The 11,985-nt window shown below is 45.0% G+C and overlaps 5 protein-coding genes across 8 annotated transcripts in view; 2 read left to right on the forward strand and 3 right to left on the reverse strand.

Annotated features, from left to right (window-relative positions):
- Nucleotides 1–1,926, reverse strand: part of LOC109543279 (sprouty-related, EVH1 domain-containing protein 1) — an 11,718-nt gene extending 9,792 nt beyond the window's left edge. Inside the window, exon 1 of the mRNA XM_019912899.2 lies at nt 1,756–1,926. Within this exon, the coding sequence (XP_019768458.1) occupies nt 1,756–1,775 (20 nt within the window). The 5' untranslated portion in view covers nt 1,776–1,926. The remainder of the gene's footprint in view (nt 1–1,755) is intronic.
- A 323-nt stretch (nt 1,927–2,249) lies between these two features.
- LOC109543281 (tubulin polyglutamylase complex subunit 2) lies at nt 2,250–4,285 on the forward strand. 2 transcript variants are annotated; one of them, XM_019912902.2, is made up of 5 exons: nt 2,250–2,284; nt 2,415–2,546; nt 2,599–2,872; nt 3,736–3,895; nt 3,947–4,285. In XM_019912902.2, the coding sequence occupies exons 2-5, from the start codon at nt 2,419–2,421 to the stop codon at nt 4,261–4,263; spliced, it is 879 nt and encodes a 292-aa protein (XP_019768461.1). In that variant the 5' UTR covers nt 2,250–2,284; nt 2,415–2,418; the 3' UTR covers nt 4,264–4,285. The 2 variants fall into 2 exon arrangements, with proteins under 2 accessions (XP_019768461.1, XP_048525912.1); XM_048669955.1 differs by lacking the exon at nt 2,250–2,284 and having other exon boundaries at nt 2,303–2,546; nt 3,736–3,866; nt 3,947–4,133.
- LOC109543273 (UV radiation resistance-associated gene protein) lies at nt 4,278–7,822 on the reverse strand. 3 transcript variants are annotated; one of them, XM_019912892.2, is made up of 11 exons: nt 7,462–7,822; nt 6,791–7,403; nt 6,469–6,726; nt 6,178–6,414; nt 5,960–6,125; nt 5,637–5,825; nt 5,405–5,538; nt 5,034–5,267; nt 4,900–4,980; nt 4,575–4,856; nt 4,278–4,516 (listed from the first exon to the last, which is right to left on the reverse strand). In XM_019912892.2, exons 1-11 carry the CDS (start codon nt 7,564–7,566, stop codon nt 4,359–4,361), a joined length of 2,457 nt encoding a protein of 818 aa, XP_019768451.2. In that variant the 5' UTR covers nt 7,567–7,822; the 3' UTR covers nt 4,278–4,358. The 3 variants fall into 3 exon arrangements, with proteins under 3 accessions (XP_019768451.2, XP_019768452.2, XP_019768453.2); XM_019912893.2 differs by having other exon boundaries at nt 4,575–4,835; nt 7,462–7,815; XM_019912894.2 differs by lacking the exon at nt 5,405–5,538 and having other exon boundaries at nt 5,034–5,263; nt 7,462–7,821.
- A 64-nt stretch (nt 7,823–7,886) lies between these two features.
- LOC109543278 (vacuolar protein sorting-associated protein 4) lies at nt 7,887–10,107 on the forward strand. The gene is made up of 8 exons (XM_019912898.2): nt 7,887–8,079; nt 8,140–8,298; nt 8,425–8,554; nt 8,610–8,844; nt 8,890–9,157; nt 9,207–9,420; nt 9,482–9,710; nt 9,809–10,107. The coding sequence occupies exons 2-8, from the start codon at nt 8,163–8,165 to the stop codon at nt 9,908–9,910; spliced, it is 1,314 nt and encodes a 437-aa protein (XP_019768457.1). The 5' UTR covers nt 7,887–8,079; nt 8,140–8,162; the 3' UTR covers nt 9,911–10,107.
- A 355-nt stretch (nt 10,108–10,462) lies between these two features.
- Nucleotides 10,463–11,985, reverse strand: part of LOC109543276 (pyruvate dehydrogenase [acetyl-transferring]-phosphatase 1, mitochondrial) — an 8,540-nt gene continuing 7,017 nt past the window's right edge. Inside the window, exons 5-7 of the mRNA XM_019912897.2 lie at nt 11,487–11,683; nt 11,141–11,317; nt 10,463–11,088 (exon numbers count right to left, since the gene is read on the reverse strand). Coding sequence (XP_019768456.1) covers nt 10,768–11,088; nt 11,141–11,317; nt 11,487–11,683 — 695 coding nt within the window. The 3' untranslated portion in view covers nt 10,463–10,767. The remainder of the gene's footprint in view (nt 11,089–11,140; nt 11,318–11,486; nt 11,684–11,985) is intronic.

Raw genomic sequence — 11,985 nt, forward strand, 5'->3', positions numbered from 1 at the left:
AAATTCGAGTAGTTTTGACCCAGAAAGCGAAATTTGAATATCAGACACTTAGGTGCAAGATTATGCCAAAATCTCATGTTTTCCGTCCCGTTTTTGCTCATTTCTCGAAGGCAAAATGAGCAAGAAAGCTCATTTCTACATGATTCTAGACAGAAATAAATGGCCTTTTTAGAAAGTGAACCATGGATAAGAAAATGTTGGCAGTTTTCTCAACAAATGCTTGAATTCAAGAAGTTTTAGATTTGAATGGTTTTTTTTGAGCTGCAAAATCCACTTGATCATGACGCTGCTTTTTTCGAAGTTTCTCAAGAACCATTCGAGCCACAGAATTCGTTTTGGCATCATTGGATAAAGAATTGAAAACTCGATTCAGTCGTAACAACTTGAGTGAGGAAATTCCAGTAGTTTTGACCCAGAAAGCGAAATTTGAATATTTTAACGCCCCATCAATGGAAATCAATCACAGAAATCCATTGAGGAAAAAGTGAATATTAACTCAGCTCTCGCCTTGGCCTGGCTTGAATGAACAGCAAACTATTGATTGTGTAAACAAAGAACATTTACATTTGACTCTGCTCTACAGCAGAATATTCCGTTCATGAATCGAGGTCTGGTTTCGTTGAGGGGTTGCAAGTTTATTGATGAAACTCTGCATTGACTTCATGGCGATTGTAGTTCCCCTTCAGTAAAGAAAACTGAATAAATGGATCTATTGAATCGGAAACTTCTAGATAGGTCGTGGTGGGAGAAGAATGTGAAACTCGAATGAATCTTCTGGGAGTTTCTCGACGCAAAATTAAACGGTTTTGTCGCGTTCGCATACTGTGAAGAAGCAGCCGATCTTCGCCCAATTAAAATAAAACTCGACTGGATCCGCCCCAGATGAAACTTGCGGAAACAAAATGTAGATTGTTTGTTAATAACTTTTTCAATACATATAAATAAAGAAAAAGCATCCGATCTTCGCCCGATTAAAGTGAAACTCGACTAAATTCCCTTGACGGGTCAAACGCAAAAAAAACACAAGTGATTGATATCAACTATTGTGGAAACTTGGCCCATCTGATTGCATTACAGCCATCTTCCACAATCAAAAAGGAAGACTGCCGATACCTTGAAAGTCTTCCATTATTATAAAGAAGCACCCGATCTTCGCTCAATTACAATGAAACTCATCCAAATCTTCCTCAGCCTGCCAAAGGCAAAAAGTTGTAGTCTTCAGTTTCCTTTAATGCAGATTAGACTAATTCCAACCCTCATGACGCGTGGATCCGATACGACCCCTTAATCTAGTCAAATACCGTCGACTCCAACAATAATTGGAAAAAGCGTTCGCGTAGGCGACTCAACAATCAAGGTGAGGGTCGAGGCGTGTTTTTATTCAGAAATAAACTTGGAAATTCATGAATGGATAGTCCATTGAGTGAAACGCCGACGTTTAACATGAATAGACTGGCTTGTAACAAGTACAAGTACCCGATTGCTTGGGAAAACGCTGATGACTTGACCACTCAAAATAAACAATTAGAGCCCAATTAGGAGCAGTTTCCGGTAAGAAAACGAAACTGAACCAGCGGATGGTTCAATGGCGAAGCCTGGGAAACAGGTTCGACCCCAAGCAGGGAGGCGCTTCATTCATAAAACTACCGATTCAGTATGGTGGTAAGGGGGCGGTTGAACCATTTCGGGAGACTGCCACCCTGCTCGGTAAGGGTGTTGTACATGCAAGCGTAAAGCGGACAATTGGGTACTTACTCTTCAGTTCTCTCGGTCATGGTTGGTCACCGGAAACCTTCTAATGTCCGGAATTAGTTTGTTGATGAAAACCCACATATCAAATCCACAGTAAACCAAAAATCAACACCATTGAGAAAAATCCACTATATATAAATTGTCATCACTGTCACATCTATGAATGATGGTTTGGCAGACGAGCGGAGCGCTGCTGATTGGTTAGGCCGACCGCGATCGATAGGGGGCGGCAACAGTCAATAGGGCCTTATTGCCAAAGCTCACCACGATGCGCTAAAGTAGGCAAGTTTCTCTTTGAAAACTCCAGCTTTACCTGCGGGAACCATCTGGTTGCCTTAAGGAAACTTGCCAGGTTTTACTGAGTCCAAAACTCCGGTTTTATCAAGGTTCAGTTGAGCTGACACCGAGCGCCATCTAGTAGAACGCGTCATTTAGCACAGCGATTTGAATCATGGCGCCAAAGCGCAACTATGGATTAATTTGGGTGTTTTATCAATAAATCCTTTGGCAGGTCTCCGCCGTGAAATTGCAGGTAGGTTGGGGATAGTTTCATTGCACAGCCCCTGTAGGATAAGGTTTGACAACGCCCCAATATGCCAAATCCCCCGAAAAATTACCTCCAACTCACAACCGCCCACTGCACGTAGCTTTGAATTTTCCAGAAAAATGGGCTTCGTCGTGGACAAAGTTTCCGAAGACTCATTCTACGAGAATCTACTCCTGGGCCTGTCCAGAGTGCTGGATCGGAGCCAATGCGTGTCCAAGTTAAGCCTCAAAAGACTGTCAGGAATACGGTAGGAAACCCGTTCAAAACCTACGCGTTTTTCCAGCTTGCGGGTTTTTCAGGCAAGTGGATATCAGGGCTTGGGAGCACAACAACGGCGTGATTCTTCCCGAAGACTTGCGCTCGTTCTATTCTTCAACCGACGGGTTCCTGTTCAGCTACGAGTTTTCCTATGACTTCCACAGCAGCGACGAGGAAAAGAACATTCGATTGGGGGTGATTCAAATCAACCCTCTGAATGATTTGATACGCACTTTCGGGTACGAGACGAAGAATACGGCCCAAGTTCAACATAATGGAAACATCCACTCGTTGACTTTGTCGAGGGAGAGTAAGGTAAGTGAATAAAGTAAGCTGAAGCCAAAGGGAGAGTCAAGTAAGAAAACGGTAGTATTCAGCGGCTTTTTACGCCCCAATCCTGACCAATGAAGATGCAAACGGCAAAGTGATAAAGCATGATTAAACCGAACATTCGTTCCAACGTTGGACCGAACATTTGAGGCAAAAAGTTCGATAGTTCGTGCGGCAAATGTATCTGCTACACGGTGTGTCGAATGCTTGAAGCAAAATTCCTTTTGAATTGTGGTTCAAACGTTTGTCTACATTCGTCAATATGCAGGATGGTTTACACACAGGTCACAGTGTGAATGGTTTACTCTTTACTTTAACACTTTGTATTAATAGTTATCAAAATTTGGCCCAAATTCCATTAAAGTAATTTTCAACAAGAACGCACGCAATTCTGATTTTTTTTCCTGACTGCGTGTACTTACATTTTTAATGCCAGGGCTTAAAGTAGCAACAACGCTACGTGGAAAAATACACCGAAACGTATTTTAATTGATAAATAGAGACAATAAAAGACTGAAACCCAGGAATTAATTTTGATATCCTAATAAGTACATGCAGTCAGGAAAATAAATCAGAATTGCGTGAGTTCTTGTTGAAAATTACTTTAACTTTTTACTTTAATTACTACATGTTCCCACGTTCGCGTTGGAAGCTCGACATTCGTAGCTCAAAGTTCGAAAGGCACACAGAAGGCCAAAACGATGCGATGAACCGTCCAGCCTCCAACGTTGGAAGGTGTTCGTAGCATCGTGTAGCGCCGGCATTATACAGTGTGGCTCTACTGGAGAACACCAGACAGTTTAAATGATCGTTTCAAGGGCTTTTTGCGCTTACCGAGTGTCTCTAAGGTGTTCGAGCTGGCCCACGTGGATGAAAAAGGCAAAGTGGTCCTAGTGTACCCCACAACGTACTCAGTGCCCGCCATCTGGCTCTACAGCGGCCAAATGCACTTCAGCTACTTGGCCGAGGACTTCACCAGGTACTTCCGAATGTGCTTAGCACACTTGGGTAAGCCGCGCCCCGACTGCGTCTGATTCCCCTAAAATCCTCGAACTCCAGGCATCCCGTGCTGGCAGTACATCTTCTCCAAAGAGCCCCTCCCGGAGTGGAGCAGAGAGATGTTCAACCTCATAGTCCCGGGAGTCTTACCTGAAGACCGGAACCTAGTGGAGGGACGCAGCTACAAACACCCCATCGAACACACCAACAAGATCGATCCGAGTATTTTCCTGGTTTCCAGCAGCAATCCGATGCCGGCAATCGACTCAAGTTACAGCAACGTGCGGCAGCCATCCGAAGCCAAAGCGCGAGAGAAACAGAAGGTGAAAGCCGTCCCCCGAAGGGCCATGAGCTGCAAAAGCAAGAAGGGAAATTAATTAAAACACTAATGTCCCTAAAGTTGCCGGCTTTATTGGCAGTTTTGCTTCTTCCAGCCTCGAGGGCTCAATATGAACGTGAAAGCAAGCCTCGGTTAGTCCAGCGGTCGGTGTTTAACCAGATTGAACGACTGATTGGTGGAAAGCAGCCGGTCAGTTCGCTCGGTGAGAGGGCTGGACACATCGCTATTCTCCACCGCAGGCTTTTCATGCTCAAACAGACCCTCATTGGACGATATCGTGTCCATGTCGCCTGAAGGAACACCCTCTAACTTCATTCCGAAACGGCTAAGAATCGCTTAGACACTTACTAGAAAGCCATTGCTTCAACAACTGTTGGTTGCCCACGTGAACATCGGCAGACACTGAGGACAAGCTCCGGCTGTTCGCTTTAGAGGCCTCAATAACCGAATCGCTTGGAAATTCATCCAAGTCAGTCAAATCTTCTCTAGCATAAGAGTCCATTGACCGACTAAACCGGTCCTCGTCGCCTCGTGCCGACTCCTTCCTAATATCAATTGACTTGGTGATCATCGAGTCGAGATTGGCTGAAGGATCCAGCGGGTCTGTACCTAAAAAAACCCCCATAGAACCTCCACAGAAATCTCCAATCCCGTGCCGTTAACCTGCACTAACCTTCTTCAATTGAATCTGAGTCCTCCAGCCTCACAATTTCAACTCCTTCGCGAATTTCAATAGCACTGCTCTCGCTCGCCTCTGAAAACCCTCAAGCCTCCTCAACTGATCAAACAACCTCTGCAATTCCTCACCGAACTTAAATCCCCCGGATGCGCACCGGTGAAACAGATCCTTGCTAATCTGCCGGTTCAAATAGGCCTCGGGCACAGCCAAAACTTCGTTGGAACACTTCGGACTTTGGTCACAGTTGTCCGGTTTTTTTGCCGTCGATTTGCCGAAGAGACTGAACTTTTTCTTGGGCGTTGGTTGGGGCGAATGGGGCGGCGATCCGATCCGTTGCACCCTCAGATCATCAGTGAGTCTGTCTGGAAAAAGCGGATTTTAGGACGGGAACACTTGCCATTGTGCGACAGTGGACGGAAACTACGAAAAGCACACAAAAAACGGGGGAGCGGCTACGGAAATAATAAAAATAACACAGGCCAACACTAATAACCTTTACCTAATAGAGGATCGTTTAAATTAGAGCTTGACAGGCTAGAAAGGGACGACGGACTAATCAGCTTGTCCAGGGACGCAGCGTTGTCCGCCCTAGACGATTCGGTTGTCATTTTTTTGTCCAGGTGCAACGTAAATCTACAAAGTATTATTCGTTTTGTTTCTCTCATTTTCAGCCCAGTATTTTCTTCTGTGTGCCTTTTCATGGTTTGCAGGCTCGCTGCTCATTCACTTACCCCATGCCGGGTCGCTGTTCCTCCACATCTTCGCCCAATAGAAGGTGGCGGAGATGTTTTAGAGTCTCCTTCAAGTCCACGGTTAACTTCCGATGCATAAACCATCTAAGTTGGCTGATGTTTTTGTTCAGCAGGAACACTGCGTAGCTAAAATGCGCGCGATCCCTTCCTTTGGTATAGAGCGGAAATCTGAAAGAACCGGAAAAATTTAACTATGCGTGCATGATTAACCATTAGAATCAAATTCCTACAGACGATGCTCTAATAACCCGGAAAACCCCCAATATTCTAGTGGCTGTGCTGTGCAAATTTCATCAACTCACTCTCTTTCTTTGTCCGGTATATCCGGATAGGCCTGATCGTAAATGACTGATCTGGATCCGAAATGTTTGACTGGGTGTCTCAGAGGAACTTGCAAGAATATCGAGCACATTATCAGTATATGGCAAATGTAGCCCAACACCACCGAGACGCCTGCATCTTGATAGTCTGCAATTATTGCAGAATTAGCTTGCTTCTAGACTCTGTTGCTTGAGATTACCTAGAAGCAGCTCGGAGTCGGGCAAGTGAATCCCCAACATGGTGTACTTGTTCTGGTTGGGCAGCTTGTCTATTGGATAGATAAAAAGTAGCTCCTTAAGCAAATCGGTCTGGCGCAGCCTCAATTGCTCGCTAAGGCTCAGTAGGAGCTCCCTACTGCTGGTGAGGTTTTGCATGTATTCTTCCCAGTGTTGAGATTCTTTGCCCAGTATATGATAAAGAGACATCAAACTGCAATCTAGATGGAACACATTTAGAATTTGACTGATTTACTGATCATCTTGGGCCTTACTTTGCTTCTCATTCTCCTCAATCAAGGCAACTTGCTGCTGCTTCAGCTTCCTCAAGTAAACGCTTCGTCTGTCTCTCTCCTCATGCAGCATCCGCAGCCGGAATCTGCACGTTTCAATGCTCTTACTGGCAGCGTTCATTGCCTGCCTTTCGGCTTTCGTCGGCTTTTCATGCAGCAATTTATTCAGATGGTTCATTGTGAGCAGCTGCGGAGCGAATCTGATGTTGCTGGAGCTGGAGATTTGTAGCTCGTAGTCATCTGGAATGTTTAAAAAAATCTTGAATATTGATCAATTATTGCTCAATTGCAGCGCGTCTACTACCTTGTTTCGACTCTCTTTCAGAGGCACTCTGAATCCTCTCCCTGATGTTCTGTACATCAAGTTTCCTCCTTTTGAGCTCTCGCTGCAATTGCTGCAATTTCCTCAGTTTGTCCAGAGTGTAGCTGCTGGCGATTTCTCCCTTCGGCGCCTTTATCGCCGCCCTCCTATACAAAACCAGGCCACCAGGTGAGGTTGGCAGTAGATTCAGGTTGTTCTTAAAGGGCGCGTCCACGTCGTTCCGCAAACAATCTTGACTAGTAAAATATACACCTTGCATAAAAAATATCACAGTATTGGCTTTGAAGTATTTCGGCTGTAGGTCTGTAATTTTGTTCCCCAGATAGACCAAGCCGGAAAAATTCACCCCCCAGGTCAGAATGATCTGGTCTTTCAGTTTGGAGCTCTTCCACACTCGCACCACCACCGAAGACATGTTGGTGTTCATCGAACTGCTATGGGGCAGCTCTTTCCACTTGGGATTCTTGCTCTCCAACTTTTCGCTGGTGTAAAATGGCGAAGACATGGGAGTGTTGTGGAGGGTGAAGTAGTAACTGGCCTTTTTCTCCTCGGGAATGTTGTAAGCGAATATTTGGTACACATGGCGCAGCCTCAACTGGAAAACCCCCAAGTCAAACAGACTGGCTGTCGGATGATTGAACAATCGCGCTTACTTGCTGGGTGATTAGGGAGACCCATTTCCTACACCGCTGTCTGCCCAGTGCGAATTCGGACGTTGTAAAATTGAGGATATCAGCAAATTCACAATGTTCAGCCATGATAGCACTAGGGGAATGGCAGCATAGCCGCACATCACCTGACAACGCGTTAAACACTGTTAACCGGCAATAAGCGAACTGGCCACATTGCAAAACGAAAACCGCACAAACTGGCACTTTTCACTTTCACTGCAGGCAATTGAATGTTGTTTTGTTATTGAGATTTTTAACTCTTGGCCTCTGACTTTATTTTCGTAGCTGACTGACGATCTGACAATGTCACTAATTGACATTTTATCCAGGCTTTTAGTCAACCAGGAGTACACACGGAGCACACTGGTTGCTGCGGATCAGGAAAAAGTCAGCGACAGATTGTCATCAGTGTCAGCAGTCAGTTTGACTTTGCATTTTGTACATTGACATTTCTGTATTTATACCAACAAATTGGTCATAGCTTTTTTCGAATTTTCCAAAATCCAGCGCCCCATTGGACCTCTGGAATGATGTGCTTTGAAATATAGATCAAGTGTCAATCGCGTTCATTATCTATTATCTGGCGAAAGCCATCACTTGGTTGGTGTTCTAAAGTTTCGATTTCGCGGTGGTGATTCACCTAATCTAAATTGCCCCCAGTACATTCAGTTCAGCTCGCGAGAATGGCATCAGGAAGTACTTTGCAGAAGGCTATCGATCTAGTTACCAAAGCCACTGAAGAGGACCGGAATAAGAACTACGAGGATGCGCTACGGTTGTATGAACATGGAGTGGAGTACTTTTTACATGCCATCAAGTGTAAGTTCAGCTACATCATTTGCTACACAAGAACCTAACAATTTTTCCCCTGAGAGCAAAAGCTGACCGCACAATGTTACTAGCTTATAAGGAAACCCACCGATAATTGAATTTTTCAACATTTAGATGAGGCCCAAGGCGACAAGGCAAAAGACAGCATAAGAGCCAAATGCGTGCAGTACTTGGAACGAGCCGAGAAAATCAAGGCCTCGATCAAAAAGGGCAAAAAGAAGCAAGTCCTGGACGGCGGTTCCAAGTAAGTTTCCGTTGAATTGGCCCAAGGCTCCACTTAGGGCTTTGTTACTTACCAGAGAGGACAAGAAGAGCAGCGATAGTGACGAAGACGGAGACGACCCCGAAAAGAAAAAGTTGCAGAGCAAGCTAGAAGGAGCCATCGTGGTGGAAAAACCCCATGTAAAATGGTCGGATGTAGCGGGCCTGGATGCGGCCAAAGAAGCCCTGAAGGAGGCGGTAATATTGCCCATCAGGTTCCCTCACCTGTTCAGCGGCAAACGCGTTCCCTGGAAAGGCATTTTACTTTTCGGCGTAAGTCCAGCAGCGTAAGGCGTTTATTTGCACTGAATCCCACAGCCCCCAGGTACTGGTAAATCATACCTAGCCAAAGCCGTGGCTACGGAAGCGAACAACTCGACGTTCTTCTCAGTATCATCGTCCGATTTGGTATCGAAATGGCTGGGAGAATCGGAGAAACTGGTCAGGAACCTGTTTGAATTGGCCAGAGCCCATAAACCGAGCATCATTTTCATTGATGAAGTCGATTCGCTTTGCTCCTCTAGATCGGACAACGAATCTGAAAGCGCCAGGAGGATTAAAACGGAATTTTTGGTGCAGATGCAAGGTGAGAATCGGTGCAGGGTTGCGATGTCCGTTACGGTTGGTGCTTGTAGGAGTGGGGCACGAGTCCGAGGGTATTCTGGTGCTGGGCGCCACAAACATTCCATGGGTTTTGGACGCGGCCATCAGAAGACGTTTCGAAAAACGAATCTACATCCCTCTGCCGGAAGAACCTGCCCGAATGACCATGTTCAAGATCCATTTGGGAAACACGCGCACCGAATTATCAGACGACGATATTAAGGAACTGGCCAAGCGCACTGATGGGTGGGTTATTTCGAAATCAGCCAAACAAACCGGGTGGGTTTTCACGGATTTACTCTTCCAGATATTCCGGGGCGGATATCAGCATAGTGGTGAGGGACGCCCTGATGCAGCCGGTGCGAAAAGTGCAGACAGCCACCCACTTTAAGAGAATAAGCGGGCCTAGTCCAAAGGACCCCAATGTTGTGGTCGACGATTTGCTGATTCCCTGCTCCCCTGGAGATCCCGGCGCCATTGAAATGTCCTGGATGGAAGTGGATGGGGATAAACTGGCTGACCCTCCCGTCACTATGGTAAGTTTCCTATTGCAGACAGGGCTGAAGCCGAAGAAGAGCGAGATTTTTTGAGGAAAAGTCGCTACCTCAACAGATTGAAATGGATTTTTTTTCAGAACGACATGCTGCGATCGTTGGCCACCTCAAAACCGACGGTAAACGATGAGGATTTAATAAAATTGGAAAAGTTTATGAAAGATTTCGGACAGGAAGGTTAACGTGCAAGTTTGTTGCGCTGTTGTAAAGTTATATTAATATTCGTTTTAGTACTGAAACTTAAGTCATCTCAATTTAACGAGGCACTTTAACAAATGTAGCTTCAGTTCAGTGGAATAATCGCCTTATTTTTTTTTAAATTCTGTTTATCGTTAAGAACGGTTTGTATTTCTATTGAATAAATGATTTTTAAAGTTGATTTGGTATCTACAAATAGTTTTCCGCATCGTTTATACACTTTCGGATAATTTCACATTCAGTAGAAGACTTTAAACTCCTGAAAATTTCACAGAAATCTCACTAAATCCTGATTTTTGTCGAGCTGGGGCAAAATGCTCGAGCAAGTTGCAACTTGAAACTAGGACAGTCTATAGAAGAACCTTACAAAACACCCGAAAATTGGGTGCTCATGCTTTTTGCCGACTTGAGACCGAAATGAAGCGTATGATGCAACCAATCCACACAAGACTCAATCGTAAACACTGCAAATCTAGTGTTTTCCACGGAATGGGCCCTAAACCAAAGAGTAGGTGATATTTACTGATGGAAACATATACAGGGTAAGGACAGCATTTTATTACACTTCTCTAAAAATCACAACTCAGAAGTTTTTTTAACTCAAACATGAACAATACGTTTTCTTGCTTTGTCCCATAGTGTACATAGGAAGCATGATACTGAAGGCCTTGCGGAACCAACTAGACCCAAGTGGCAGAAACACTCAAGGTGTTGCAGGAAATTAATAAACACGCCCTTTAAAGCAACGCCATTCATTTTGGCGATTCAATAAGTACATCGAAACTTGACGCTGGTCGCTTGGACCTTCAAAGGAACCAAAGTGGCCACTCAAACCCGATCACTATGCAGGACAATGCCGCAAAAATTCCGTATCAAAGTACACGATCGTTACCGTTATATCGTCCCTAAATACCCTCACAACATCGTCCGGCAAGGTGAGCAGCTGGGAAATCTTCGAGTGATCAATCCCATACTCAGTGCCACCCAGGGCGTTCCGGATGATATGCGTAGCAGCGTTTGAGTCTTTCGGCTTGATCTTCAACCCTTCCTTGCGCTGAAGCAGCATGTCGTTGATTTCCGCAATTTTCATGTTTTTCCTGGGCAATTTTAGTGGGTGCAGTGTGACTTTGCCTTTCATGTGTTCCCCCACTAGTCTGATTGCCTGCAACGCCAACCCTCGTTATTTAGCATTTATTTGACTATGAAAAAATCACCTGCAAAGGAGTGAGGCAATCCCATAAACCGTCCGAGGCAATAATGAGGAACTTATCCCTAGGAGTGAGCTTGTGATAGGTCACATCTGGCCTGGCGGTTAAATAAGGCGGCGAGTGGTAGTTGAGCGGGATCATTTGGGTTCCGAAGTTTTTCGCGACTAGATTGGTCATGATTTCCTGAAAACATCGAAGGTTTAGTTTGCTGAAAGCAGTAGAAGAGTCAATGTTGCGACATGAAATCATATGAACCTTGAAAAGAGGCCGAAAACGCTACTAAGAAAATATAAGTTGGTTTTCGCAAATCCGGCACGCAACTAAACTAGGAAATGAATGCAGTCGGTTCTACCTTGCTCCATTTAAACCTAAAATCACCCATCGCCCTTAGCGGGGCCAATTGCCCCAACAGCCTATCCATTTTGATCACAGTCTGCTTTTCTTGGGCAGGATGCTCAGAGTAGATCCTGTCCAACTCCATCTGATTGTACGTGTTGTGCTCTTCAGTAAGCTTTTTCGCTATCCATGAGTTCGTTTCCGACAGCGATCCTGCAAAAACTGCAGTTAATAGTGGAAAACTCGCGCCTTCAATGTCCCTACTTCGATTAACTTTCTAGTTATGTAGTTCAGCTCTTCATCGCCTTATGCGATATACAGATTTATTAAACATTCCCATTGCATAAAGCACAAACAAAGTTACAACATAACTTATCAAACCAAGGGCGGACCCAGACCCGGACCCCCATTCAATTCTCTATCCAACGATACCAAAACGAATTCTCTGGCTCGAATGGTTCTTGAGAAACTTCGAAAAAAGCAGCGTCATGTTCAAGTGGATTTTGCAACTCAAA

Source organism: Dendroctonus ponderosae, unplaced genomic scaffold (genome assembly GCF_020466585.1).
Source record: "Dendroctonus ponderosae isolate FM_Combo_2020 unplaced genomic scaffold, Dpon_F_20191213v2 Dpon_F_20191213_9, whole genome shotgun sequence".
Classification (NCBI taxonomy): Eukaryota; Metazoa; Arthropoda; class Insecta; order Coleoptera; family Curculionidae; genus Dendroctonus; species Dendroctonus ponderosae.

Bases quoted from the DNA above. Each gene is read 5' to 3' on its own strand.
- LOC109543281 (XM_019912902.2), top strand. From the start codon at position 2,419: ATGGGCTTCGTCGTGGACAAAGTTTCCGAAGACTCATTCTACGAGAAT. The intron at 2,547-2,598 runs GTAGGAAACCCG...CGGGTTTTTCAG, and splicing joins AAAAGACTGTCAGGAATACG to GCAAGTGGATATCAGGGCTT. The intron at 3,896-3,946 runs GTAAGCCGCGCC...CTCGAACTCCAG, and splicing joins AATGTGCTTAGCACACTTGG to GCATCCCGTGCTGGCAGTAC.
- LOC109543273 (XM_019912892.2), bottom strand. From the start codon at position 7,566: ATGGCTGAACATTGTGAATTTGCTGATATCCTCAATTTTACAACGTCC. The intron at 7,404-7,461 runs GTAAGCGCGATT...GGGGTTTTCCAG, and splicing joins TCTCCCTAATCACCCAGCAA to TTGAGGCTGCGCCATGTGTA. The intron at 6,415-6,468 runs GTAAGGCCCAAG...TGTTCCATCTAG, and splicing joins TGAGGAGAATGAGAAGCAAA to ATTGCAGTTTGATGTCTCTT.
- LOC109543278 (XM_019912898.2), top strand. From the start codon at position 8,163: ATGGCATCAGGAAGTACTTTGCAGAAGGCTATCGATCTAGTTACCAAA. The intron at 8,845-8,889 runs GTAAGTCCAGCA...TGAATCCCACAG, and splicing joins AAGGCATTTTACTTTTCGGC to CCCCCAGGTACTGGTAAATC. The intron at 9,421-9,481 runs GTGGGTTATTTC...TTACTCTTCCAG, and splicing joins CTGGCCAAGCGCACTGATGG to ATATTCCGGGGCGGATATCA.